At 47.0% G+C, this 27,237-nt stretch overlaps 11 protein-coding genes across 11 annotated transcripts; 5 read left to right on the top strand and 6 right to left on the bottom strand.

Moving 5' to 3' along the window:
• Positions 1-373: 373 nt before the first annotated feature.
• On the bottom strand, positions 374-2,391 carry FOMMEDRAFT_122703 (iron/ascorbate oxidoreductase). The gene is made up of 5 exons (XM_007266338.1): positions 1,573-2,391; positions 1,009-1,516; positions 877-933; positions 754-817; positions 374-677 (listed from the first exon to the last, which is right to left on the bottom strand). Exons 1-5 carry the CDS (start codon positions 1,969-1,971, stop codon positions 587-589), a joined length of 1,119 nt encoding a protein of 372 aa, XP_007266400.1. The 5' UTR covers positions 1,972-2,391; the 3' UTR covers positions 374-586.
• A 1,297-nt stretch (positions 2,392-3,688) lies between these two features.
• Positions 3,689-5,533, bottom strand: FOMMEDRAFT_140591 (uncharacterized protein). The gene is made up of 3 exons (XM_007266337.1): positions 5,082-5,533; positions 4,761-5,013; positions 3,689-4,447 (listed from the first exon to the last, which is right to left on the bottom strand). The coding sequence occupies exons 1-3, from the start codon at positions 5,482-5,484 to the stop codon at positions 3,910-3,912; spliced, it is 1,194 nt and encodes a 397-aa protein (XP_007266399.1). The 5' UTR covers positions 5,485-5,533; the 3' UTR covers positions 3,689-3,909.
• A 1,364-nt stretch (positions 5,534-6,897) lies between these two features.
• FOMMEDRAFT_140590 (uncharacterized protein) lies at positions 6,898-8,775 on the top strand. The gene is made up of 4 exons (XM_007266336.1): positions 6,898-7,174; positions 7,258-7,345; positions 7,718-7,974; positions 8,033-8,775. Exons 1-4 carry the CDS (start codon positions 7,030-7,032, stop codon positions 8,539-8,541), a joined length of 999 nt encoding a protein of 332 aa, XP_007266398.1. The 5' UTR covers positions 6,898-7,029; the 3' UTR covers positions 8,542-8,775.
• Positions 8,776-8,926: 151 nt separating this feature from the next.
• On the top strand, positions 8,927-10,970 carry FOMMEDRAFT_19965 (uncharacterized protein). Its single transcript, XM_007266335.1, has 5 exons — positions 8,927-9,056; positions 9,342-9,585; positions 9,689-10,524; positions 10,597-10,642; positions 10,723-10,970. Exons 1-3 carry the CDS (start codon positions 9,012-9,014, stop codon positions 10,384-10,386), a joined length of 987 nt encoding a protein of 328 aa, XP_007266397.1. The 5' UTR covers positions 8,927-9,011; the 3' UTR covers positions 10,387-10,524; positions 10,597-10,642; positions 10,723-10,970.
• Positions 10,971-11,791: 821 nt separating this feature from the next.
• On the bottom strand, positions 11,792-12,232 carry FOMMEDRAFT_156015 (uncharacterized protein; the record flags this gene model as incomplete). Its single annotated transcript, XM_007266334.1, has 3 exons — positions 11,792-12,003; positions 12,079-12,124; positions 12,188-12,232. 3 exons carry the CDS (start codon positions 12,230-12,232, stop codon positions 11,792-11,794), a joined length of 303 nt encoding a protein of 100 aa, XP_007266396.1.
• Positions 12,233-12,266: 34 nt separating this feature from the next.
• FOMMEDRAFT_156014 (uncharacterized protein) lies at positions 12,267-14,880 on the top strand (the record flags this gene model as incomplete). Its single annotated transcript, XM_007266333.1, has 8 exons — positions 12,267-12,567; positions 12,660-12,838; positions 12,914-13,344; positions 13,409-13,715; positions 13,883-14,193; positions 14,266-14,320; positions 14,398-14,595; positions 14,674-14,880. The coding sequence occupies 8 exons, from the start codon at positions 12,267-12,269 to the stop codon at positions 14,878-14,880; spliced, it is 1,989 nt and encodes a 662-aa protein (XP_007266395.1).
• A 643-nt stretch (positions 14,881-15,523) lies between these two features.
• On the top strand, positions 15,524-18,195 carry FOMMEDRAFT_156013 (uncharacterized protein; the record flags this gene model as incomplete). The annotated part of the gene is made up of 8 exons (XM_007266332.1): positions 15,524-15,905; positions 15,988-16,169; positions 16,242-16,672; positions 16,744-17,050; positions 17,139-17,449; positions 17,516-17,570; positions 17,674-17,871; positions 17,980-18,195. 8 exons carry the CDS (start codon positions 15,524-15,526, stop codon positions 18,193-18,195), a joined length of 2,082 nt encoding a protein of 693 aa, XP_007266394.1.
• A 1,783-nt stretch (positions 18,196-19,978) lies between these two features.
• On the top strand, positions 19,979-20,962 carry FOMMEDRAFT_156012 (uncharacterized protein; the record flags this gene model as incomplete). Its single annotated transcript, XM_007266331.1, has 1 exon — positions 19,979-20,962. One exon carries the CDS (start codon positions 19,979-19,981, stop codon positions 20,960-20,962), a length of 984 nt encoding a protein of 327 aa, XP_007266393.1.
• A 1,511-nt stretch (positions 20,963-22,473) lies between these two features.
• FOMMEDRAFT_146559 (uncharacterized protein) lies at positions 22,474-24,197 on the bottom strand (the record flags this gene model as incomplete). Its single annotated transcript, XM_007266330.1, has 4 exons — positions 24,076-24,197; positions 23,840-23,871; positions 22,973-23,710; positions 22,474-22,868 (listed from the first exon to the last, which is right to left on the bottom strand). Exons 1-4 carry the CDS (start codon positions 24,177-24,179, stop codon positions 22,474-22,476), a joined length of 1,269 nt encoding a protein of 422 aa, XP_007266392.1. The 5' UTR covers positions 24,180-24,197.
• A 1,470-nt stretch (positions 24,198-25,667) lies between these two features.
• On the bottom strand, positions 25,668-26,399 carry FmHTP3 (Cloroperoxidase; the record flags this gene model as incomplete). The annotated part of the gene is made up of 2 exons (XM_007266329.1): positions 25,668-26,259; positions 26,320-26,399. Coding segments are annotated over 2 exons (672 nt in total), but the record flags the coding sequence as incomplete, so codon positions are not given.
• Positions 26,400-26,701: 302 nt separating this feature from the next.
• Positions 26,702-27,237, bottom strand: FOMMEDRAFT_19961 (uncharacterized protein). The gene has a single exon (XM_007266328.1). It carries the CDS (start codon positions 27,081-27,083, stop codon positions 26,856-26,858), a length of 228 nt encoding a protein of 75 aa, XP_007266390.1. The 5' UTR covers positions 27,084-27,237; the 3' UTR covers positions 26,702-26,855.

Raw genomic sequence — 27,237 nt, 5'->3', positions numbered from 1 at the left:
TTGCTTACACACGCAATAGTTACTATCTGTGCATCAGGCCATGATCAATGTTTCCATTCTTCATTTCAAATGACATTTGGGCACAATGGTCAAATAAACAACATGGACACGATACGATTGATATTTTGCACCCGAATACGATGGAATCGAAAATATATAGTAGCTAATTTGCTGAAGGGAAACAAATGTCTTGTGCCTTTTGCCAATATTCCAAGAGTAACGTGATAGTAGAGGATCCTTCTGATGCTCTTCGGCTATCCGACCGACTCGCTGTGATCCTGAGCAAGACTTGTATGTCAATATTTATTCTGACGGTATAAGAATCCCACGAAAGCAATTCATTATTTCCTTTCCATAGCATATGTATACAGGGCGATCATACATATGTACAAAGCTTAGTTTCTTTGTAAGTATTTTATCCTCATCTAGGAGAGACGAGAAAGAGGTTATAAAGGAGGTATAAACCGACTTTAGGAAACGAAGGCAAGGCAAGGTTGGACCCTGCTCAAGGATACAAAGACAAATAGAAATATCATGGCAAAAAAGTAAAGAGGAGGAAGAGGAAGAGAGAGCAGTAGTCTTAATATTAATAAACATTCACTTGTTTCGGGATACCCTGCGGGAAGAACTGCTGGAAGAGATTTGGATAGTGACGCTCTGCAACGTCTGGATGACTCCTATAGTGTAGGGTAATTACAGAAGATGTGAATCAATAAGAGGTTGACAAGCGCTGCCGAAAAGAGAGGAACGAACTTGACTCTGCCTATAAGTTCAACCTGGCCTGAAGGAAGCGTTTCGTACTCTGCGTAATTTACGGCTAGAGGGGATAAAGTTGAGTTTTAAAGGCTGTACGATTAGAGATGACGTCAGGCTTACAATCTGTTAAGCCGGTCTCGCCGCGTTCTTCTTTCAGTTTCATGATCTCAGGTGAGACTACACAGATTATATGTTAGTTAGTTTGAGGTCTTAAAGACAAGAGGCCGGTTATAATGAGCAAAGAAGACTTACACTCTGGGATATGTTCCGCGAGTACGACTTTCTGGGTAATCCTTTGGAAGAACGGAACGGAGTAGCGCGGTGTCGAGCCAACAGCAGGGCTCAAAACACGATGACTCGTCGCACGCGCAAGTCCGCGAGTCACCGCTTCCAATCCCTTCCCGAAGTTAATGACGAGAGTATCGGGGAGTGGAGGCGCGTCGATCCAAGCTCCGGAAAGCGATTGGACCTGCAAGCCACGGTGTGGAGACGCCTGAAGTAGCAGCGTGAGGAATCCTGCGTCGAAGTGTGGACCGACACCTTGAGAAGAGTCGTTCTCGGATTTGGGCGACGGGTACTTCACGATTTTGCCGCGGTGCTGGATTTGCTCGCGGTCCTCGAAGAATGCGGAGAGACCGTCTGGAGGAAGACCGAGCGCTTCGGATAGGAGACATGTAAGCTCATAGCTTAGGTCTGCGAGACGGGAGTAATATTCTGTGATGGTAGCTTTGAATCCTGGTATGTCTTTTTCGTCTGGCCACTATAACAAGATGATGCATTAGTCCGCAAATTTATATGCGCATATAGTCAACCGACCTGAGGTTCGCCCTGTAACTTGGTGTACTCAGGTTCGTCCTCTTTGTCGCCTTGGCCCTTGTATTCGGTCGCGAAATCGTACTGTTCACGCTGGTCAGTCGCACCGCGTGTCAGTTCGGCACCAAAACGCGAGTAGCCGAGGAAGCGTGGCGAGTTCGCCATGCGTATACGGTCCTTCTTATCTTGCGGAAGCTCAAAGAGCTTCGGAATATAGTCGATCAGTGACTGGACAAGCGTCTGAGGGACAGGTGGATGCTGGAGGTAGAAGAATCCGACGAAGATGAGAGCATGTCGGAGCTGGTCGATAAAGGACTTGCGCCCTTCCGGAGTTGAGAGGAGAGTATAGTCGAGGATAGGGACACTAGTGAAGTCGTGCTTGGAGACTGCGGAAGGAGACATGACTATAGGTGATACTAGATCGATAGTATGCGAATGTACTACGAGGGTGTAGTTGAGGACGATTGATGTTGTTGAAAGTTATAGGACTAGCAGAGAGCTTTATATGCAGATCGAGTCACGAGAAGCACGACGGATGACGCTATCACGCGCGATTTGGACGGGTTAGACGGGCAAGCAATGAGTTTGAGAGATATCCACCGTGAGCACAATTGCACGAGATAGGTTTGCTCGCAGGACCGTTCTCAAGATGGTGCAAAAATGTTGAACCGTATGCTGCAGTACGAGAGCTCCAGACGACCAGCGTAGTCCTGCGAGACGTCGGTCAAGCGGAAAATCTGTACTCCGATTGAACGTCCAGCTAATGCTTCAAGCCAAATTTGAGTAATAATTCTCAGGCTTCAGTTCCGACGAGTTTTCCGTTGTATTTTTCAGGTCAAAGTTTACCAGCTCATCAGTGTAAGAGATAGGGAGAGTCGAAGTTGTGAGAAGAGTTGACCCTATTGAGATCCGAGTCGGGTAGCCAGATCGCTTCTTACTCAGTGACACTCATGATTTCCTCCCATAAACAGCCACTTGTAACCACAGCATATATTCTATCAATGCCTCGTTATGAGCAATTCTCGCCTCAAAGGGACGTATCAACGTTACTGGTGTCAACCCGCGGTGTGGTGTTTGCTTTAAAGCTTCCATAGGGTACATCTTTCCCACTAATTTTGTTGCTCATGTTCCGATGGATCTTCAAAGTGATATAACTTCTCGTAGATGTGCCACAACGGCGTAACATTTCTCCCGTATTGTGATACATATCAAGTAGGTTCTACTGAAGCCAAGGAGTTCCGATACCAATTCGTTCTTTCTTTCTCGGATTGGAATGATAAGCTACTCATGCGATACGAACAATGTGAATAAAGTGCTTCATCGAGTGTTAAGCACCGGTCCCTCTCGGGACTGCATAAATTGACTTCCGGGAAGCAGACAACGACAGTTCTGTCAAGTTCTAGGAAGTCGAGGGCCAAGGCTCTGCATATCATAAAGCTTCCGCTCCAAGTCTTTCAGGCCACGGGAATCCGTCAGGCAATACTGGGAAAGTGGACTATTCCATACCACATTGCTAAGTTCATTCAGACCTTGAACGAGAAGATGACTGTACTTCCTCGGCTTTACAGCCTCTTTCCATATTGCACCGAGAGACTTAGCCAGTAGCACTCAGTACTGAGTCAGTAGAGTCAATACAATATCTGATTATTCTGATAGTGTAGCTGCGTATTTACATTGTCCTTACTCTGCTATGCTTGATTACTTATCCACAGCCTACACGCCCATGCATGTACATCATAATAATCGTGCTAGTCACTATACTGTAGAATATATCATAATATACAATGTGATAATCAATAAATCTCATGGTGAATTAGAAAACGATCTTCCCTGGAATTATGTCACGGTATTATGATACATTCCACTGTATAGTATATCTGCATTATGCATTGAAAATAGAATTGTAATCTCTTTAGAAGTCCTGCATGATGATGCGTTGGATTTGGTGTGTTGAGACGTATTTTTACAGCATAAGTGATGCACACATGCATAATGTTCTCTCACTCGTTGAATGAGCACTTATCAGTATACATGGCTCGTTGCCTCGAGTGCTGATCCAGTTTTGCTCAATGCACTTTCCAAGCCTGAGGACAGATACGTTACAATAATTATTATAACCAATACAAGAGCAGGTCATAAACAAGGAACTTGTAAGGCCGTGCGGTATAGTCATGTATGGTACAAGTACGAGTACAGTCTAAATACCGTATTCAGAAATAGATGAGATGAGATAAGATGAGATGAAAACAGAGCGTATTAGTGAAAATAAGTAAGCCAATACGAGCCACACTCGAAACAATGTTGACCGGAATTGGGCAACTGTTTTGAAGTAGAGTGGGTTCATGAGAACTTATGGTCTTTTAGGCCATCTCGTTCATATTCGTTGTCCTCGTCAGCTTGTAACGTACTCTCAGACGAGCTGATACGCGAAGATTGTGAACCTGGTGACGCCGAACGGAATGTAGCTTCCTCGTCAGACATGGAGTCGCGCCAGACGTGCACCAGCAAAGCCCTACGCTCCGTCTCAGGATGCGCGCCGCCCCGCAGCAATTCGTGCTCGACATCAAACAGCTCCACATCCTCAGCACGTATCTTTTCCGCTCTACGTGCTCTCCTTCGACACAACCACACACTTCCAACAACACTCGCTACCGTGATCGTAATAATTTTCCACGGCACGAGTAACCATTGGACGACAACACCAAGCGCTTTGATCGCACTTGCATCGCCGCGATGCCAGCTTGCCGCTCCAAGATGGTCAAAGATCGGAGTCGACGAAACTCCTCCAAGCTTGTACTCCCGCGGCAAAACCCGCAGTGTGCTGTGCTTTGCATACGTCGCGTGCATCGTCGAAATGTAATGACATCCAGCCGAGAACCTGGGAAAAAGGAAGGAATAAGGCACATGAGCTATTTTTGTAAAACCAAAACAGGCGCTCGGAGAAGGCGGTTCCGAATGCTCGGCAAGGAATTAAATTTAAAGCATTTTTAGTTCGGCATGGACTTGACCCCTGCTCCAGCTAATCTACCATCATCATCCGTCCCTTGACCGTAACTTAACGTTCGGCCCCAACGGCGCCGAGCGCAGTCTTTTTGGATTACACCAAACGGAGTTGGCATCCACGGGACAGCCTCCCTCGAATAATACGCATTGCTTCTGATTTGTTATAGAATTTAAATTGAAAGACTTACATATCAGTTGCATACAGTGAAATCCAATTCAGGTCAAAGCGTTGTAAGTTATCAATAGCATGTTTGAGGAACGGGTGACCCGGCGCAGCGGCCATGAACGCGTTGTTGATGCCAGTCGGCACGCCGGGAGGCGAGACCCAGTCAACGGTAGTGAAGAAATCGAGTGGGACTTTACATTTTATGTCGAGATCGAGGTAGATGCCGCCCATTTTGTAGAGAATGAGGTAGCGAATGACGTTGGAACGTTGGATCTCTGTGGCAAAGTAAATTATCAGCACTTCAAATTTTTTGGTCTGGTGAAATGAGGATAAAGATACGGACCTTGACCGTAGCCCAGATACATGTCCAGCAGCTCTGGGTAGTTCTCTTCGACAAAAGCGTTCGCGCGTGGGGTGTCCCATAGCTCGAATCGCCACTCTGGCGCGGGGTTTAACGATGCGCAACTTTGATTCGCTTCGCGCCAAGTGTCTTTCATTTCTAGGTCTCCGAGACGTGCCTGGTGGATAATACGCGGAACGAGTTCTGGTGCATCCGGAGGAGGGATGAGATTTTCGAGGTCCCACCCATCGCCATTGCCAAGCACAGCTGTCGGAAGGAAGGTGAAGGCAAAATACGTGTATGCTAGTGTAAAGCCGACAGATATACGGTGCCAGAAGAGGATCAGCACGAGGAGGAACGCGCCGATACGGATGTAGTGTTTTCGTTGGAGCGAGACGGCGAGCATATTGTCCCTTACCGTCCGACACGAGCGAATGGGATAGAGGCTCAGAAAGGAGTAGTAGTGAGGGTGAATGAAAAAGGAATGTTTGTCAAAGGCCGAAATGATTATTTGAGTTACGCTCTTTACGCAGTTGGGTCATCGTCCTGCGTCTCAGCTCGGTCCCTGAACATATAAGGCGGCAAGGCCTGCCGTGACGAGACGCCGGTCAGTGCGGTCGGCCAGCGCTGATTCGCCTATGCTGACGCCAAGTGTAACTCCAGATCGGCCGTTTGCGTTCCACATAACCATTTGGAGATGGACAAGACAACGACGAAAGACCAGTTGCTACCATGATGACTATATCAAAAAGAAAATCTAGCATCATGCCTTCTGCTAGCTTGGTCCATGATACGTATTAGTGCAATCTTCTCAACAGCAAGCTGGTCTCGTTTGTTGCCTGAGGTAGTACCGACGATTCGGCACCGAGGGCATTGTATCATGCCGCAACATTATGATTACGCGCATTCGCGCATTTGAAGCACTAACATTAATGCCAAGACAATAATTGCACCGGCTTACGTATGTTAAATCTGCATGCTGTGCCGCTTTGGTACCTCCTTTTGAATAGATCCAAGGTGCACGCTCCGATGTGGTCGCACATATTGATCCGCATTGCCCGAGCAACACAGGTAAGTGTAACTCGTGCATTTTGAAAAGACGACATCTCTCTCTTCATCTTGACTGTGCCCTAAGCTGTGAAACCAAGGTTTGGAGCATTTCTATTGCTCTTATGGCTTTTGGCGAAATTGAATGCAATTAGTTCATTAGCGGAACAAAAAACACGTGATTCTTACATAATATACTGGGTAAATGTCGACTCGAGACCTTACACAATTTCCCTGTGGCATGAGTTCGGCATGCATCCTGTGTTAACGTATTGGCTTGGGTCGACTTCCATATCGTCCACATCACGCATCGCTTTATAAGCCTCAGTTGTGGACTGATGCTCGCTTGATGAATGCGTAGTGAGCTCGGTTCCAGAAGATGGAATCACGGCAGCAGACGGATTCGTCACGGGAACGGGGACACCGGTCCAGCTGAAGTCGATGAAGGGGTCAATGGGATAGATACCCTCTCGAGTGCTCTGACGCGCAGTACTACGATTTTGACGAATATTCCGACATTGGTCCTTGGAGGCGCACCTGTGCAATGAACATTATGAAAATTGTGTCGTGTCGAGGCGATCCACTGTGATCTGCATTTTACCGGTTTGTCCACACCTTCCAAATTAGGGTTGAGCTGTTTTTCTCACCATCACTGGAACGCGGCGTCCGCTGATATTTATTTTTATTCCTAATTCATGTTCGTCGCAATGTGGCAGACAGCCGTCCTATTATCATAGTCACCGTCGACTCATCGCCTCCTTTCCCGCCGCTAGGGCGCCGCACTCACACTCTCGGTCCTTCTTTTCAACGTTCATCATAGTCTCTGGACGCTTGTGCTCTTGTCTTTGTGTGCTCTTATATCTAGCGTTTGACTTTGCATCACTGAGAGGGAAGGATCGTGGCAATGGGCAACTGTGTCACGGATTGGGTCTTTAGGCGCCAGCGGTTCTGCTGCTGCCTACCTGCACGACTTGGTGCAGCTCTCTTGGCTCTGCTCACCCTTCTCCTCTCTGGACTTCTCATGGTCATACTATGGTTTGAAGTAGCTAGTAAGTCTTGCCCTTTACCCGATCAAGTGGAAGTTGGTGTATTGATGTACACTATGCTCCGCCTTTGATCTGGTGTTAAACAGCAAATTACTTCATGTCTGGGAAGGAGAAGGCGGCGTTCATTGTGGCGGGGCTCCTTGAGACCTTCTTGTTCTTAGCGTCGGTGCTAGGGTGAGTCCTTTCCCCCAACACATTAGCCTGGCTCTGTCCATCGCCAAATGAGTCAATGACGGACTTGTGGCGAGTCTGTCTTGATTTTGCATCTGAGATGAGGTACTTGCCCTTGAGATGTGCAGGGCAAATTCTTGGGATCGGTCAGCGAGGAGACAATCACTATTGTCTTTCTCACCGAGTATCAACTCGTTCTTTGACGTGTGTGTCAATGCCGCAGCACTGAACGCTGTGCTGCGTGACGACTGACGATTTTTCCTATTTGCGGTGGATCGTGGGGAGACTCCAATTATATACCATAATCTTTCCCTTTTCTCTTTCTTATTTCTATCTGTTGCAAGTTCCAAACGTATATTGACGCACTGATCCCAGATTCATCGGCACTCTCGCACGGAAGCAATCCTTTGTCGTAATCTTCGTCTCTTTCCTTTACGTGCATTTCCTTATCAATCTTGGCGTTGCGATATACTTCTTGTGGATGGTTACGCACGCCGCAAATCAAGATATCGTAAAGCTGTGTCAGGAAGGCATACGCAATCAACAGACGCAAGATCAATGCAAGGGCTTGCTGAATATCACGAAGGGCGTATATTGGGGCATTTCGCTTCTAGTATTGGCTGTCGAAGCTTGTAAGTCTTTCATTTCTGTCATTTAATGCAAAGCAATAGCTGACTATGAATTTAATAGATTGTACAATTGTTGTTACTCGTTACGCTAACCAGGTTCGGTACGAGAAGCGTGAAGGCCGGGAATCACGCATAAAACAGAGACAAAGTGCATACGATGCTTTCCATGCTCGGTTCTCGTCCGTTGATGGTGTTTCGCCAATGCACAACAAGCACTATTCGGCACTCAGTCGTGCGAGCTCAGACCTCGAGAACGATAAAGAAGGTCTACTTAATGCACCGCAGGTGACGCCGTTTGACCCATACGCAGCATACGATGCACACCCGCGGGCACACTCGCCATCTACTACGGTGACGCATGAACAAACGGAGAGTAGTGTGGATGAACATTCGGTGGCACGTCACAGACAGCAGGCAGAGAGGCAGCTTACGAGTCTGAGTGAGAATGCGGAGGAGGAATCCCAGCAACAGGAGAGAAGACCGAGCCGGTCTGTTTCACCATTGCCACCGGGTGCTGCCCCTGCTGTGGCTCCTGCAATTCCACACTCCCCACCTCCCTCATATGAATAATTGATGGAACGATGATTGACCATCATCCTGACCCGAGGACGTTTGGCCGGCTGAGGGTTTATTTATCAATCGATGGACCTTTTTCTATTTTAGCACTTGTACTTGGTCATACCTTTATTGGTTTGTTGACTCGCTGTTGTTCTCTCTTGGACTTTGACTTTCTTAATTTCTTGACGATCGATACGATACCATTTGTATCTAGTATTCCTCGACCTCGATGAATTATGAATGATGTTTCTAATGAGTAAATGTAAATTTGTCAAATGCAAGTTGTGCCGATCATTTCGCCTTGATTAGGCAATAGGCTTGATGTGTGCTTGCAAATTCGTCTGTGTCTGCCTCATGCTCACCAGCGCTGGCTCGGTGTGAGCAGCTCAAGCTTGTCTAGATTGGCTCTTACTTCATTACCTGTCACTTGCACAATTGGTGTGCAGAAATAACTGGAGATAGGGCTGCTGTCATCGCATGATATGCCGATTCGGTACCATGCTCAGAGGAAGCACATCATTTACTCGGTGCGTTGGACAGTTACTACTCGTGTTGAGTATAGAGGTGCTGATTGTGTCTTCCTTCCTTTCGATTGTTTTATATGTACCTGTTGACGATGACGTGGATGTGGTGTACTTGTGATGGTACACGTTCCGCTTGCGTATACGGAACGTCGTGATTTTCACGGGTTCAATATTATAACGTCGCACACGACCGACACGACACCATCTCAAACCACGCACCCAACCTCTCCTCACTATACCGAAATTCTCATCTCGTCTCATCGCACCTACATATATATACGTACACAGCTTGACGCACTCCTCTACGAACTCCACGCCCTCTCCTTCCTCCTCGCGCCAAGCGTACTCGTCCTCCTCTGTCGATGTACGACACAATTCCAGTTCGCGAGGGTGCGTGAGTTGGATGGGAGGAGGCCGTTGGCGTTTTGGCTTGCGCTTGTGTTGTTGGTTAATGTTGGTGGGGTATGGGCGCATGCGTCGATTGCTGAAGGAGAGGGAGGGAAGGGGATCGTGCTTGATTTCGTTGGGATGGGTGAGTTGTTTCGTTTCTGCTCTACGAGTTTGGCTTTGGGTACGTTTTTGGACTGCTTGGAGGTTGTTGACTTATTTTATTTGCTATTTTATACTCGATACAGGACGAAGACCGTCTAAAACCCAACTATTATTACTCGACGCTACGATTATGTTCCTCCAAGCAATCCTTACTACGATTGCATACGAGACGTCACTCGCGCTCGCGATGCCAGCTGACGTTGTGGACCCCTTGTTCCCTGCTGCGACGGATTCCTCCGCGCCGCCTTCACCGATTATCCTCCCGGAACCGAGGACTTCAGAAACAGCGGCGTTCTTACCGTACTCTTCGGCGGTTGTCAGTGCAGACGCATCGATGACATACCCACCAACTCGTCCACCAATCCCCTCGTCATCTTCTCCATCCTTTGAATCGTCAACGAAAGCATCTATGGATCCAGTACCACCCTCGATACCCATAATCAACCTTTCATTACGACATATCATCCACCGACTAACCTCGCCTGTTCCTACACCTCCACCCCGCACGGATGGGTTAGATGGGGAAGATGACGAGTTGGGTGTTTTGAGGTTGCCGTTACCGAATACGACGTCTGTGAGGGTTGCGCATACGTTGAGGATACTTCAGCAGGCGAGGGCGAGGAGGAGGGAGAGGGAGAGGCAGGAGGCGAGGAGGCCGAGGGGGAATGCGAGTAGGGGTAGTGGAGATGGTGTAGCTGGTGGAAGTGCAAATGCGAATGGGAGAGGGAGAGGAAGGAGGATACCCGGTGCGATTGTCGAAGAGGAGGATGAGGGAGAGTAGTCTTGTACATGATGGGTTCTACTGCATAAATTATATCCCCTCTCGTTTGGTATGCTTTGCTATCCTTCGTTGGTTGATTGGTTTCCGCATTTTGTTTTTTTCTTCTTCTACCATCGCTCTCGTGTCACACTCCTCCTGCTGTAGTTGTATCGATACGTATATAAGTAAGAATGCGATATTTAATTTTCTATGACATGCAACATCACTCACGTATAAACGATTTGGATTTTGGTTGAGTTCACCATTTCCTCTTCATCTGCATATCCATACAAGACACATTAGCACCCACAACAAAACCTCTCTCCAAATCGAGAAAAAGGTAAAGAAAGAACATACCACATCCCTCAAACACCTCCCAAACAGCTCAAACTCAGCTTTACACGCGTCCTTCTTAACGTCAGTATACGTCGCGAGTATACATTTCCCGTACGCGCTAGCCTGGGCTGCGCATGTTGTCGTTGAGTGGAATGCGAGTCGTTTGAGTGGGGTTGAGAGGTGGGAAGTTGGTTGAGTGGAGGACATTTGAAAGTTTAAGTGGTGTTGCTTAAAGAGGAGATAGAACTTAGAAGAAAGGTAGGTTCTGCTTGACTGACTCAGTGACTGACTGACTGATGGATGGATGGAATTATTTGGAGGATGAATGACACGTGACTATTTGAAGTCGTCACGCGCCTTGGTATATTTTGAAATTAAAAGAAGTACAAATCATTCATACTTACATACCATTTCACACACGAGGCATAACTTCTGGCGAGATATTCAAAAAAAAGAGAAGCAAATGTTAACGTGCATGCAGTTTGACAGGAGCGGGTCATCTGTCCACAGGGTTGGATGTAGAGCGGCTAGAATGGTGTAATGGTGTCATTGTGTTATTGCTTGCGTCGTGTTGGCACATTCAATGATTCATGAATCATAAGGCCTGATTTTTTTGTTTTTCTTGTTCGGCTCTCAATGGTTCTCTTGCACATTTAACGCTTGCTTGATAGATTTCACCTCCATGGATGGATTGGAATGGTTGTTTCATGAAACAATACCTATACAATAAATAATACTAACATCGGCAATGAGGGGCAGGGGCATTGGATGAGCTCGAATATTTGTTTGCATTCCAGTATACCACCCAGACCGAAAGGGGCGGGGCCGCATCTGGCATGGCATTGTTCCGTACTACTCATGAGCTTCTCATGCCCAATACCGACATTTAGTTTGCGTAAAAGGTCCACTATGATATGAATTCATACGTCTATCTATTGGCATGCGGCTCCAAATCGTATTTATGGATACTGCGGATCCGAAAATAGACCATTCAGGCAAGGCTCAGTTTATTCGTGTGCCAGAAATATCAGACCCTGAATGAACACCTTTACCTGAACAGGGAGAATAACCGAGCGCCCATCAGATCGATTTATCGAAATCCGGTTCCCGTTCGAGAATCGACCCGCCAAAATTTGCGGTTGTGATGGCGTCGATCGACGGCCTGACGGCAAAAGTTTGGTCTTGGTATTCCTTGGGTTGTGTCCTCGATGGTCTTGTCCTGTCTTGACGGTGGCTCAAGCGATATTTTTAGATCACCGCGTTCGAAGTTCGCTATAATGTGGCATCTAGCGTTGTCCCAAGCTGCAGAGAGGATTCTCATACACGATAGGATGATTTCCGGGATCAGTCGTATCAGTTGTGAAAAAGGAAGCTTACAAACTCCGCTCAGAAGAGCGTTGTTCCCGATGGCGGAATCGGGCTTCTATTATAAACTCTCCAGCCAAACAGCTCGATTCATGTATTGCCCTGTTTTGCCCCCTTGTACCGTTACTCGCTCGCCGTCACCTCCTTCCTTCTTTCCTTCTTCCATCGTCTGAAAGGAGCGCTCTCCTTTCCCTGCTCTGATGTTTGGCCGTCGAGCACTCCCCGCTGTGTTCTCTGCTGCTCTCCTTTTCTTGCACAATGTCTCCGCTGAAGTGACGATATACGCTCAGTTCGGTGTGCCGCCTGGTGCACAACCGACGCCCTGCATCGGCGCAGTACCATGCGACGGGAACGTCCTACAAGTAATTGGTCCTCAAAATCAAAATATTACCAACACGATATCAGTCCAGCTCTTCAGTGGAGGGATGAGCGGGCTTTCGATGGGCATTGCTGGGCATTTCTTTGGTTTTTCGCTCGAGTTGTCGGTCGTGAATCACCTGCGTACGTCCAAATTGCTTCCTTATCTTCCCTTCCTACGCATTGTTCCGAAAGCGGGTTAATTTCAAATATACTAATTCTATTTTTATCCGTAGTTGGGAGTAATCCTGATCTGATAGACCCGATATTTATGAACCTTATGTCCACCGTTATTTCGAGGTCACAGAAGCTATTCCTGCGAGTAGGTGGTAATTCCCAGGAGCAGTCGGTTGTTATTCCTGATGGATTACCGGATGGTGCTATGATTGAGAAAGGTGCTATCGGAAGCTCAAGGGTTGGTATCTTCTATTGTGTTTACGACTTCCGGATGGGAAAAATTAACATTTTTTTTCTTTCTGTTTACCCTTAGACCGGTACACCGGCACTTCTCATATCGCCTTCGCTCATCTATACTATGTCGAATATCTCGACTTTCTTACCGACGGTTTCGTGGTTCATCGGCACGCCATTTAACGACACTCAAAATCCGCGAATGTTAATTACGGAGCTCGCACAGCAAGTATTGGGCGACAAGCTTATTGGCGTTCAACTCGGTAACGAACCGGATTTGTACTTCCAAAACGGCATTCGTGGTTCAGACTACAACCCAACCCAGTACAACTCAGATTGGGGCACCGTGCTGAACGACTTTTTGGCGAATCCAAGTATTAAAAACACGACACAGTTCATTGCTCCTAGCGTGTGCTGCGGAGGCAACATTGGATGGACACCCGAACAAGTTTGGAATACCGGTTTCCTGGACCAGTATAAAGATCACCTTGGATACATTGCCGTACAACAGTGAGGACTTCGAATTTCTTTCCGCAGCATTTACGTCTAAATGTCATATAATATCTCACGTTAGTTACCCCTCGGACAACTGTAACGGATCAGTACACAACGACCCAAATCAGCAGCTCCCTGCTATCTATCTCAACCACAATGCAGTCCAAGGTCAGAACCAGGCATACGTCAATAGTACGACTATCGCACAGGGTCTTGGGAAACCTTTCCTTTTGTTTGAGACGAATACGGCGTCTTGTGGTGGGTTCTCGGGATTGAGTGATTCGTTCGCTGCTGCGCTTTGGGCGGTTGATTATTCGTTTAATATGGCGATGGGGAATGTTTCGCATTCGTTCTTCCATGTTGGTGGACAGAGTAACTACTACAACGTACGTATTTCCTCAAGTACTCTTTCCACACCGGGATTTGGGGTTCTGGATCCGGGAATTTGTTGTCCGCAATTAGTGCCTGAAGGCAACGCAGGCACCAAGCCCAAGCTGATACCCGGTGGTTTTTTTTGGGCCTTTTACTTATTTGCTGCTTCCTTTTTCTATAGCCATTCACACCTCCCGCAACGAACCAAACTCGGTTCCGACAATGGACGATCGGATCGACGTTCTACTCCGCGATCGTCATGGCCGAAGCCCTCGGGACGAGCGGGGCCGCACAAGTCGTCGACTTATTCCTCAATAACAACGCGGCGCTTACGCCTGGATATGTCGTTTACGAACAAGGCAACCCTGCACGTGTGGTGTTGATGAACTTCATTACGGACCCGACTGGTTCGGCGAATTATACGGCGTATATTAGTGTTGGAGGGAACTCGACGGGTCAGCCGAATGCTACTCCTGCGAGTGTCCAAGTCAAGTGAGTTTGTTATGCTCCTGCTTTAAGACCGTGGGTGAAGAGTTGAGCTGATGGTGCGATGCCAATTTTTAGATACTTGCTTTCTGACTCTGTGGCTGAGAAGTGGAATATTACATGGGCTGGACAGGTAAGCAACAAGCCCCTCATTACCCCCACCCAATCGTAAGCAGAACCGATTTTGACGGCTCTCCTAATTTTCTATAGACCTTTGGTGGACCCTTCGCGTCTGACGGCCGCCTAACTGGGACTGAACAAATTTACACTTATGCGTGTGATCAGACGAATAATGTCTGTCCTGTACCTGTCCCGGCGCCCGGTCTTGCGCTTGTGTTTTTGAACTCGGATGCGTTGAGTGAGTCGGAGCCTACTACGACGCAGACTTTTGCGACTACTACTACGGCGGTGCGTGTCCTATTCTCGTCTAGTCTTGCTTTAAAATAACTTTGTATTGATTGGATGGATTTTTTTTCTTTTAATTAGACTGGTCCAGCGAATACAGCAACGATCGACCAAGTGGTATTAGCCACTTCGAACGGGCGAGGTGGAGGTAAATGGAACTCACTTGGATCTACGAGTTGGGGAAGCTCGAATGACGCGCGGAAGTCGGTGGCGGTGCTTGCTTCGTCGACTGTTTTGCTTGGTGCGTTGGGATGTATTGCGATGTTTGTCAGTTCTATGTGGAGGTGATATGAGTGAGTGAGGAGAGCTGAAAGAGGGGAGTTGTAGAGACTTTATTCTTCATTTCCAGGTGGACTCTGAAGGGACAGTGATGCTACTGACTTTGATAGTCGTTCGCTCTTTATCTCCTTTTGCTTGGCTGTGAGTGTAGGTTAGATGTATAGAGTTAATATTAATATTGTATACCCCATCGTCTTCGCGGGACGGAATATGCTGTAAATACCTGTTGCGGAAATGTAATAAAAATTGGAAAGCAAGGTGAGATCCTTGAAAATCGGTCATGTGACTTCTTTTGGTCATGAATAGATTTCTTGAATGAAGCCTTTTCGGAAACCATCATGTCAAGTTATGATAAATATCTGGCACTGACTCTGGCTTTTTTTTATCAACGTAAATTACTTGGAGATATCTACACGATCTGCAATAATATGCTCTGAGAAGAAAATGCTGATGGAGAGACTTGTGCTACATGTACGAAAGCCGTAAAAAGCGGACTCGGACTTTGGCTAGCTATCTGGATATCCAGCGTATAAACCATGTCGACCTCTACGGATCCCCAACTTTACTTGTGCTACCCCCGCTCTTTGTCTTCCTTCCTTCCCTTTCCTTCTGGAGACTGTATACCTTAGACTCTTAGGTCTTGTCCAACCTGATGCTTCTTCACTCGAAAACATTCCTTGCTTTCCTCTCCACCTTCACCTTCCTCATCCACCTCTCAAAAGCACAAGTAACGATCTACGCAGAGTTTGGCGTCCCCATCGGCGAACAGCCCCCACCTTGTATCGGTGCAGTACCATGCGACGGGAGGGTTTTAGAACCTATTGGACCTGAGAACAAGACTATCTTGCCTGAAAACAAGACTATCGGAGCTGAGAACAAGTCTAACAAGACTATTACGAATGAGAATGAGAATAACACTGTGGAGAATATCATACCGGTACAGTTGTATAGTGGGTATATGGAGGGTTTGTCGATGGGTGTTCCGGGACATTTTTTTGGGTTTTCGTTGGAGTTGAGTGTTGTTAATCGACTGCGTGAGTTATTTTTTTCTGCGGTACCGCCGTTGACTTGGTGGCTGAAATTTATATGTGACTTACTTTTGCTCTATGGGATGAGCAGTTGGTGTCAATCCTGCGCAGATAGATCCGATATTTATGAACTTCATGTCTACTGTCATTTCGAGGTCGGAAAATCTCTTCTTGCGAGTGGGTGGGAATACGCAGGAGCAGTCTGTTCTCGTTCCGCAAGGATTGGAGAAAGGGGCTATGATCGAGAAAGGGGCGGATGATAATTCGAGGGTAAGTAACTTGTACCATACCTAATTCTCACTCGTTCTTGGGATCGACCATTACTAACTGGCAACTACCTAGACTAACACACCCGCACTTCTCATATCTCCTTCGATGATCTACACCATGGCCAATATATCAAGCTTCCTACCGACAATCCGATGGTTCCTCGGTGCACCATTCAACGATACTCAAAGTCCTCGAATGGAAATGGCTGAACTAGGTCAACAAGTCCTAGGCGACAAGCTTATAGGCCTGCAACTCGGGAACGAACCAGACTTGTACTTCCAAAACGGTCTACGCGATCCGACTTATAACACTACGCAATATGACGCGGACTGGGGTGAGATATTGAATGATTACGTGCAGAACCCGAATATCAAGAATAATTCGATGTTCCTTGCGCCGAGTGTATGTTGTGGGTATACTATTGGGTGGACGATGGAGCAGGTTTGGGAGACGGGGTTTTTGGATCATTATAAAGATCATTTGGCATATATCTCTGCGCAGCAGTAAGTTGCTCAACTTTCTTTTACATACACAAGCCTCATTAATTTTTATATTCATGCTTATTATTGTGTAGCTACCCTGCGGACAACTGCAACGGCTCGGCACATTACGATCCACAGATTTTCTTACCAACGATATATCTCAACCATCATATGATCCAGAAAGAAAGCCATGGATATCTAAATAGTACAACGATTGCGCAGAGTCTTGGGAAACCGTTCTTGCTGTTCGAGACGAATACGGCGTCGTGCGGTGGTTATTCCGGTTTGAGCGACTCGTTTGCTGCTTCGCTGTGGGCGGTTGATTATGCGCTCACTTTCGCATACGGAAATGTTTCTCATGCGTTGTTCCATGTTGGTGGGGAAAGCGATTATTATAATGTGCGTATTCTGGGCATTTGTTTCCGTAGTCTTATATATCAAGGCTAACTTCTTCTTTATTTACTTTCACTTGCGTTTCTCTTCAAAGCCCTTCACGCCACCCACAACCAACCAAACTCGTTTCCGACAATGGACAGCCGGGTCAACCTTCTACGCTGCACTCGTCGTCGCAGAGGCACTCGGAACAACAGGTACCGCACGTGTCGTAGACCTCTTCATGAATAACAACTCCGAAATCACTCCCGGATTCGTTATTTTCGAGGATTCTGAACCTGCGCGTGTGGTGTTGATGAATTTTCTTACGGACACTAGTGGTGCGTCGAATTATACGGCGTATGTTAGTGTTGGAGGGAAGTTGGCTGGGCAGCCGAATGCTACGCCTGCTAGTGTTCAGGTCAAGTGAGTTACGATGTTTTGAAGAAAAGTATATGATTCTTGAAATGTGGACTTACATATTCCTTCTAGATATCTGCTGTCTGACTCCGTATCCGAAAAGTTCAATATTACGTGGGCTGGTCAAGTACGTTCTTACTCACTTTCTATCCACCCGATCTCTCTCACACACAACTGATCTTAATGGATCAAAACATTAATTAAACTGAAAACTGGTATCTACGTTATAGACTTTCGGCGGCCCGTTCGAATCAGACGGCCGCCTCCGCGGTGAAGAAATTATCTACACATACGCATGCGACCAAGCAAACAACATCTGTGCCATACCCGTCCCGGCGCCCGGCCTTGCACTTGTCTTCCTAAACTCGGATGCAACGAGTGAGTCAGCGCCGAAGACGACGCAGACTTTCGCTACGACTACTACTGCTGTATGTTCTTCCTTTTCGTATCCTATTCTTTCCATTGCAAAGATGTTTCTTGTTAACTGACTGGTTCTTTTCGTGTTTTGATTTTTCTTTCTGTCTGTATGCGAATAGACTGGAGCTCCGAACACTGCAACGGTTGCTCAAGTTATTTTGGCGACGTCGAACGGGCGTGGAGGCGGGAAGTGGACTGGCTTCGGAGCAACGAGCTGGGGAAGTGCATCAAATGGCGCCCTTGGTAATTCCGCATTGCTATCATCCGCTACTACCATGCTTCTGGGTGTATTCATCGTTGCAATTGCCATCCTTGCTAGTGCTTCACTCGGCTAGGCTCGTCTGTATGTTGTAGAAGGATGATTTGGTACTTTGGAAACATGGAATATAGTTCTTACATAGAACGGAATTCTTTCTCTATCTGCATGTGTATCATTTATTTGTTTGGTTTGTTTCGAGGTCGGATAAAGCTGGCGGGGTAGAAATTAAAATATGTGCGTGTATACATGATTATCAGTTTTCAGCAACCACAGCAATACCTGAGCTAAGAGAAGAAACGAGAAAATCAGCATGGTAGTAGAAGGGAAACGGAAGTTATAGTGCTGAGCAAGCAGTAACAGGCTAACAGCAACAGAAAGAAAGTGGAGGACAGTCTGAAAAGAAAATCAAAGTATATATTTGAGAAAAGACACTCAAAAAGCTAGTTTTTCATCAGCGTTAAAGAGATGTCACCCGAGAGGAAAGTCAACCGTAACACAGAAAGTACTTGGTACAATGTTTATTCATCAATTATATCTCTGCATTGCAGGCTATCAAGTAGCATCTGTAGCATGTCACTGATACATAAGGGAGAACAGACTTGCAGTGCTTCTCCAGAGTGAATCGTGGATAGCCATTAATCCGAGATCAGGATTTCGGGTATCTGTAAACACCGATGCAACATGATCCGTCAAGGTGAGAGCCTTTGGGGGCAGTCTTGAGGGCGGAACACAGTCTATATCCTATGAAACTATGCACTTAATACACGTCCTCAGCTAAAGAACAAACCGTTGCCCACCTCGTCTGTACCGTAAACAAAGCATGTGTGCAATATTTTAGTACTCTGTTGTCTCCAAGGCTTTATTTGGTACAGATTTTAGTGTCCGTAATAAGTTGTGATTGAGGGATTTGTATCCGTGTGGCCTGTAGATCAGGGACCATTCAGGGATCATCCAAAACAAGGTCGTGAGAACTCGGGACTCTTACTCAAAGCGAAACTTTTTCAGTTTCAGAAATGCCAGGCTAGGCTAAATATCTGGTTCTGTTCCTACTCAACAGGGAATACTCGGAGTGCTCTGCAAGATCGTGTCTACGAGACCACGCTCCCAAAGAAGACTTATGCTACATGCACGAAAACCGCAAAAAAGCAGACTCGGACTTTGGCTAGCCATCTGGGTACCCAGCATCGTCGATTCCAGCGTATAAACTCTATGGCTCCCCAGCAGTAACTAACTGTATTATTCTCTACCCTTTATCTATACTTCCTTCTTCCAACAGGAAACCTCAGACTTTATACAACCTGATGCTGCTTCAAATACAAACGCGCTTTGCCTTTATCTCTTCTCTTGTTTCTCATCCATATGTCAAAGGCGCAAGTGGCCCATCTATGTTGAATTCGGCGTACCGATTGGCGAGTAGGCACCACCATGCGTCTGTTCAGTGCCGTGCAATGTGAGGGTTCTAGATTCTATCGAGCTTGAGAACAAGACTATTTCGAATGCCATGCCTGTACAGTTGTATAGTGGACATAATCTTACCTCTTACCTCTCCCGACCACACTCTCCATGGTTATTTAAGCGTCATCTTGTTCTCCGCCTGTATCCTACCTCTTCTCCTCTCCCTCTCGCCCATTGTCACCTAGTTGACGAGGCTTAGCAGTTAAAAAACCAACAGCTTCTGCAGAGCCGGCACGTCCAACTCAGGATTGTTGCTTCTCGAGCCGGCTCGAGTATTCCGTATACACTTCTAGTATTGCCCATCCGGCCACAACTTGTATCACTTTTGTCACATATTCATCACACCGTCTTTTCCCGTGCATCTTACAACCTCCCGCTTCTTACCTCAGTCTGCTCCCTCCACAATGTCATCCATAACATTGGACCTTGTTGCCCTTGCCCACTATAAGTTGCGTTTAGCGAACACTGGCGGGATGAAGGACAATCTCAGCCTCCGCCGCTTGGTGCTACTTAGAAACTCTATCACCGCCCATGATAGACAATCTGATCTAACTGTGCAAAACGCAGCGTCGCAGGCAGACGCTGCGGAAACATCTAGTGAGGTCGACATTGATTTGGAAGACGAGGTGGACTCGAACTTAGACTGCGATAAGTTCATGTTTCCAGACCCCGGAGATGACGGAGGGGCACATTCTGATCTAACAACACAAAACGCAGCGTCGCGGGCAGACGCCGCGGACTCATCTAGTGAGGTCGACACCGCTTTTGAAGACGAGGTGAACTCGAGATTAGACAGTGTTAAGTACACGTTTCCAGACCCCGAAGACGATGTGGGGACACCTGAGATGTCTGAAGAGCAATGGCTCGACTCCCTCCTTGAGAATCTTGGCGATGAAGACAGCGAGGATGAGGATGATGCTCGTATCTCGCCAGTGAGAACTGATGACACCACCGCTAAGCAGCTCAATATCCACCCTCGTGCAGACATCGAGTCTCTCCGCACGTCCTTATCCGATGAGCTCGCCATGCCGGATCCCATCACTGTTCCACATCCTGAACCATATCCCCCGCTCACCTATCCCTTTGAACATGACTCCCACGACTGCTGCTCCGCTTCTGATATGGAAGACTCAGAGGGCTCTGTTCCGGATGCCATTGAGGATACATCTGACAACGAGTCCGAATCAATTGCTACACCATTCTCTCGTTCCCGTGTGTCTCTCAGCCTCGTAGATCCCGCATCCATCACCCTTCCTCAAGACCAAAACGAGGCCCACATCTACGACAGCTCGAATGTATTCTACCCCCATGGAGAGGATCCATTCACACATTCGGACGCTCACTCTAGTTCTGCCCCAATCCATAGCCCCTACCATCAAGGCTGTTGATGTTTATTCGCCTTTTCGCTTGTCTCCTAATCCCACTGCTGTGTAGTTGTAGATCTATGGCTCATCCTATATTGGTTGTATATCTCCACGATCGTTTCACTTTCTAGCCTTTTTCTTTTCCAGCCAGTCGGCTTTACAATCATGTACCATTCCTTGCACCTCCCTGACTCCTTACATTCCCTCGTTCCACTTTCTCACATTTATTGCATTTTCGTTTTTCAAGTCATTTGCTTTTGCAATCATGAACCAGTCCTTCCACCTCCTCCACTCCTTGCACTCTCTCGTTTCACTTTCTCACTTTCTTTACCTTTTCTTCTCTTCCAGTCATTTGTCTTTGTACGGATCACTTCTTGCACATCCTCCATTCTTTGCACAATCAACCCTCTATCTCCTCCATAACTGTTTCTTAGCAGTAAAACTTGTAGATACTACTATAGATAGTAAAATACAATACCAAAGGCTTTTTGTAAAGTTATAAGCAATATTCATTGAGTTATACATTAAATGCTTTAAAAGTAGTAGTAAGTCTTATTAATTCAATTTATTATTATTATTGCAGAAATAAAAGCCCATCTTACCCAGCTAAATAGCAGATAAATTGAAAACTGATACCTTCATTATAGACATCTGGCAACCTGTTTGAATCAGACAGCTAACTTTGCAGAGAAGAAATAATCTACACATATGCATACCACCAAGCAATCAATGTCTGTACTACACCTGTCCCAGCACCTGGCCTTGCACTTGTCTTCCTCAACTCAGATGTCATGAGTGAGTTAGTACTGAAAGCAACAGAGATGTTTGCCATGACTGCTATTACTGTATGTTTGTCCATCTTTGTGTTATCCATTTTTGCAAGGATGTTCCTTGTTTACTGGCCAATTCTCCTTGTTTTCAAATGTCTGTATGTTCATGTGTAGACTGGGTCTCTGAACACTGCAACAGTTGACCAACTAGTTTTGAAAACTGACAGTGTTGAACAGACATATAGTAGATTTGAAAACTGACAGTGTTGAACAGACATATAGTAGAAAATGGACTAGATTTAGAGCAATGTGTACTAATACAACTGTTAGTATCTCTGTTAGTATTAGAGTATTAAAGCAGAAATTGGTATACAAGAGTTTACATATACACATAATAAACTTGAGCAAAATAATCAATTAATTGATAAAAAGAACTAAGGGTCACCAGTTATACAAGGTAAAAATAAAGAAAAACAAAATGATAAAGTCATTACAAGTTAAGACTTGTAGGTTCCAAAGATTGGTTAAGTGGCCTTAACGCGGGGTGGACACACGGAATGCCCTAGTAAAAGGCGAGGGCATTGGTTAGTTGTGGCCACCCCAGCCACAATTAATAGTGTGGGAACGTAGACGTTACGGAGTCGGATTTGCTTTTTTGTGAGTCGCCGGGGGAACTCGCGTTGCCTGAATTTAAAGATTACTGTCATTTGAAATTGTCAATACAAATGAGCAATACTCTAAAGTAGGAAATTATATTAATTTTATCTATGTCTCCATACTCTCCCAATCTAATCCTAACAAACTACTAGTACTAGTTGTACTCTGGAAGTCTCCATTAGCAGAAGGGACACTCCTAACAGCAGCCTCAACGGCCTGAGCTAATTCTCTCAACGCACGCATATCATCTTCGTTCGTCTCGATACCCGCCTCACCCTCTCCTTCTCTTCTGTTAGTCATGGAAGCTGGAGATGTTGGGTAGGCCGGCATAGAAGACGAGTTGGCGGGAAGAGAGAGGGAGAAAGATGCTTGACCAGGAGCGACGCCTAGAACGCGCTCGAGTGCTCGTTCACGTGGAGGTCCGCGGAGCGCGTCGAGTTTCTGGAGAAGGGTGGGGAGGGACTGGTGTGCGGAGAGAGTTCGGCGGATTGCTGGAGAGCGGGCTGTGTCAAAAGAAAAGGAACAATAGCTCAGTTAGCTCATACTTAAAATGCTTGTATGCATATTCGAATACGGAAAAATGAAGGAAAGAGGATAGGAAACGCACCGATAGCTTCGTACTGCGCAAGTGACAGCGGTTTAGGGTCGTCCCGCTCTAATGGGTCAGGGTAGGACGATGTATCGGGTATGTAAGGCCATTTGAGCGAGCTTAGTTTGCGCAAGGGACGATTACTTGAGATAGGTTCTGAGTCGAGGTCGGGACTCGGGGGCTCGTTTGGCTGCGGTTGACTTTGACTCGAAGTAGGAGTGGGAGTTGGAGGACGAGGATTGACATGACTCGAATCTAGTTTGGTGCTTTCGCTGCTGGTTTTAGGAGAATTGAGATTGGGAGCGATACTGGTATCGGGAGCAGCATTGGCTTCGCATATGTCCATACTCTGCCCCACCTCCTCTTTCTCCACATCTCCCACTTTGCCATCGACCTCAGTTGATACGCGCCCCGCCTCCACATCCTCATCCATAATCGCTTCTGTGCGGGAGCCCCCCACATCGAGTCTCCCGAGCAAGTCCGAGTCTGTTCCTTGCCTCATTTGAGCTGTGGACCTATGAGCCATGGACCCATGAGCCATGGACCCAGGGACCGCAGACTCTCGAGATGCAGATACGGAGCCGGATGCATCGCCTTCGTCCGATGCCAATAACCTTGGCACAGACTCCAAAGTGTTTGAAGCGCTTTTAGGCCCGTCGTCGTTATGTGGTGATGACTCGACTTGCGCTGGTGTCTCAATGGCATTGCCATTACCAGCAGCGCTGGTAGCATTCGAGTTTGCACTGCATGACGAGCCTGTAGGTTAATTGGGATATGCAGGCAGGGTTGTATGATATGTGGAATATGTAGGATATGTGCAAATTTTGTCAGATCTGCGGCGAAATGCGACGGAAACGGGATAAGTGAGAAAGTGAGAAACGTTACCTTTATGTCGTTTGTAACACGCAACGGAACAACTGCGGGTCGTGTGCATGTGCGAGTGCGAAGTACCCGTACGTTGACATCGAGTGCGTTAAGGGAATGACGGCAAGCCAATCAAAAATTTGAATCCGATCCGGTGGAGAACGGAGAATTATCATCAGCCGAATGCAACAAAAGATGAAAGGAAAGAGTTTCAAACCAAGTGGAATATCGAGATAACGAAAAAGAGACGCACGTACTACAAAACCTCACAACCCGGACAAGCGTATTTTGATTCCACCTCTTCGCAGATCTGGCAATTTGCTCGTCGTCTTTTCTGTTGTTGTTTTTGTCGCGGTGCCATTGAGATTTGCCCGTTGTTAGCTTAGTCCTAGTGCCTTTCGTGGATGAATAATGGAATTTTATGCGCGGGAGAGCAAACAAGAGGTCGGTGGTAAAGTAGTCCCGAGAACGGATGGATGGATGAGAGACGGAAATGAAATAGGCATGATGCACCGACACGCACGCAGGACGCGTGCGTGCCACTACTATGATCTTGATTCCTTATCTTGGACGTAGATAATGTAGTATAACGATTCCTTGTTACTTTAAGATGCATTAATTAATAAATATCAAGCGCTCAAGCAGATCATACAGCCCTGGTAACTACCAAAGCACTGATTGATGTGTGTATACACGTCCCCACAAGATGTGTAGATCACAGGCAGCATTGAGACGACAAAAATGTTGTCATTAATTTGAAATCAATCCCTTTACACAAATCAAAATCAGTCTCAATTTCGCTGTAATATGTATTACCAATATGTAGAGGGAAGTCTCATCATTATCTTCATCAAAATCTGTAGTGTGGTGTCCAACGCCAGTATAACAGTGCAAGCAATCAAACACAATGAAGCTGTCATGATACTTGATATCTTGTTATTGTTGTTCCTACACTAATAATTATCCACGAAACTGAACAGACACTAATGGGAACACATACACTACTACTAGTGATGCAGAATAATAGAGAGAAACTGTAGTGATACTGGCAGATCCACTTGAAGGGAGAAGTAGAGAATAACAGAGATGGAGAAGGATAGCTGTGTGAATGCATAGAGTTTGTGAAACAGACAAAGTAGGTATCAGCAGAGAAACAGAACAGGGCGTACTAAATGTACATCTGACGAAGGACGAAAAGTGCTAGGTAGGATCATTGATAGGAAGGGAACAAAAATGGTCAAACAGTGAAGACGGTAAGAGACGCCGCAAGCTCGTCTGGGACAAGCCATGCGTTGCATGCATAGAAGTTCGAAGTGCGACACACAACGTGTAACAGAGACGAAGATGGACAGATGGATCAACGGGCCCAGAAGCGGAGAGAGAAGGAGAAGGACAACGGAGAGAAGATCAAGATGGCGGTGAATAGCTCAATATCAAAAGTCGAGACTATTGATAGACGCGCTCGGGGAACTTTGACCTTGACTTCCTATCACTGTTGCTTCGATCATCATTTATCTTTCATCTCCTCCCAATCGTTCGAAATCACGAATCATGCGGAGGCCGGTACTACCATGGGCTGTGTGAGTTGTGCTGGCTGTACGTTCTGAGTCTGAAGGAGCTCCTTCGCTGCAGAAACGGATGAGGCAGTGAGAGTCGAGGTTTTCGACGCAGACAGGTCTGGGGAATGAGGTTGTGGAGGAGAGTTGGTGACTGTCTCTTCGTCTGTTAAGGATGACTCGGACGTGGAGTTCGTAACCCGTGGCACGAGTGTAGATACGACTTTCTTTCGAGTCTGTTCTGGGAGGTCGGGGACGACGAGTTGGTCTGCGGCCTTCTCGTCAATAACCTCCTCTGCATCTGCGTACGTCCTCGTCTTCCTCAAGCTATCCATCGCATGCCTAATCGTAGTCGACCAGCTAATCGTTCCTTGTAATGTCGTAAGGCGCGTAGGTTTCCAACCCTCCGGTAACTTGTTTTCTCCCCACCATGACTTAACAACTTCGACCGGTACTCTAAACTCCTTCCCTCCGAAGATCTGCAGTACAAGTGCGACTTCCCCGCGTGCAATTTCTTGCTGCACGCTAGTCACTTCCGTACCCTCTCTAGGTCCCTCAACGTCCTCACGCCTTACACGCGCACGAGCGATATCGTCCGCACCAAACCCGCCCTTTCTCGCGTCTCTCAAAAACTTCTCGTATAACACCGGGCAGTTGCGTTTAGGTGCGTAGTCGTCCGAGAAAGGTGTGTTAGCGTGAGTGAGTGAGGCATCATGTTCGATACGATTGTGACGAGCGAGGTCGGAGAGGGAGAGTGTACCGACTTGACCGAGGAGGAGGACGCCGCCCCAGGAGAGGAAGGCGGCGAGTGGGTAGGAGAGGTTGTAGCAGTCGATTAGAGCGTTGGTGAGGATTGTGCCTGTGAGGTTTCGGCCGTTGCGTGGACTGTGTATTGTCGCGTTAGCATTTGTTTGAGAAAGGATAGAGAGGAAGAGAGGAACGTACAGATATCCGTGGTTGGCCATCGCGTTCAACGCGGGACAGGGTGATCGAGCGTCATCTGGCCCCGGCTTTCGGAATTTATGGTGGTTGTGCGATGCGCCTCCATTCGCGTATGGACAGGGCTTCCTACGTCCACCCAGCAAAGGGGACGAGGAGGATGAGGATGCGGGTGAGGAAGATGGTGCAGGGGAGAACGAAGGTAAGAACGAGAGCACGGGGAACGCGCTCTTCGCGCGAGGGTCTGTGCCCAGGGCTATGTGCAGCGGAGAGAAGAGGAAGAACTTGAGTGTGTTGAGTTGGATGGGGATGAGGTTCAAAAGGAAGGAGAAGAGGAATTTAACGTCGTCGAGGAAGCCCATCTTGCGCAGTGTCGAAACAAGAGTGGGGAGCGAGCAGAGGTGCGGGGGATGGGAGTTTTTAATTTGGCGAGATAGAGAGCATGGAGAGGGAGGGTATATAAATGCGGGTATGAAATACGGTACCTTTGATTTGCCCAGAGTCGGATTAGCACCAGGACAGGTTATAGCACCGGTCCTCGCTTAAACTTCTCTTGGACGGGATGTCATATCCCATCTCAATCTCTCATCAGTCATCGAAACATCACAAGCGACGGTCAATGCTATCAGTGGGTATGTAACACTGCCGCATGGCCTGATCGTCCCGGGTGTCTGGTCCGTCCGAGCGGAAGAATTAGAGTGAAACGACGCGAGAAGCTCAGCGAGACTCGCGAAGAGAACCCAGTTTTCTCCTTGCACGAGGACAGACATCGGCCTCGAGGAGAGACGCTGTTGGTCCAGTGGAGCGCCTAACTTACACTAGACTAGAACTAGTACAGACTATTTACAGACATGGTTAGAAAATAGAAATGACTTGGATTTGGTGTAGTGGGAGGAGCGGTGTATTGCTATTTACGCGACGAGC

Source organism: Fomitiporia mediterranea, assembly GCF_000271605.1.
Source record: "Fomitiporia mediterranea MF3/22 unplaced genomic scaffold FOMMEscaffold_6, whole genome shotgun sequence".
Classification (NCBI taxonomy): Eukaryota; Fungi; Basidiomycota; class Agaricomycetes; order Hymenochaetales; family Hymenochaetaceae; genus Fomitiporia; species Fomitiporia mediterranea.
This window is presented reverse-complemented; position numbering and strand designations above follow the sequence as displayed.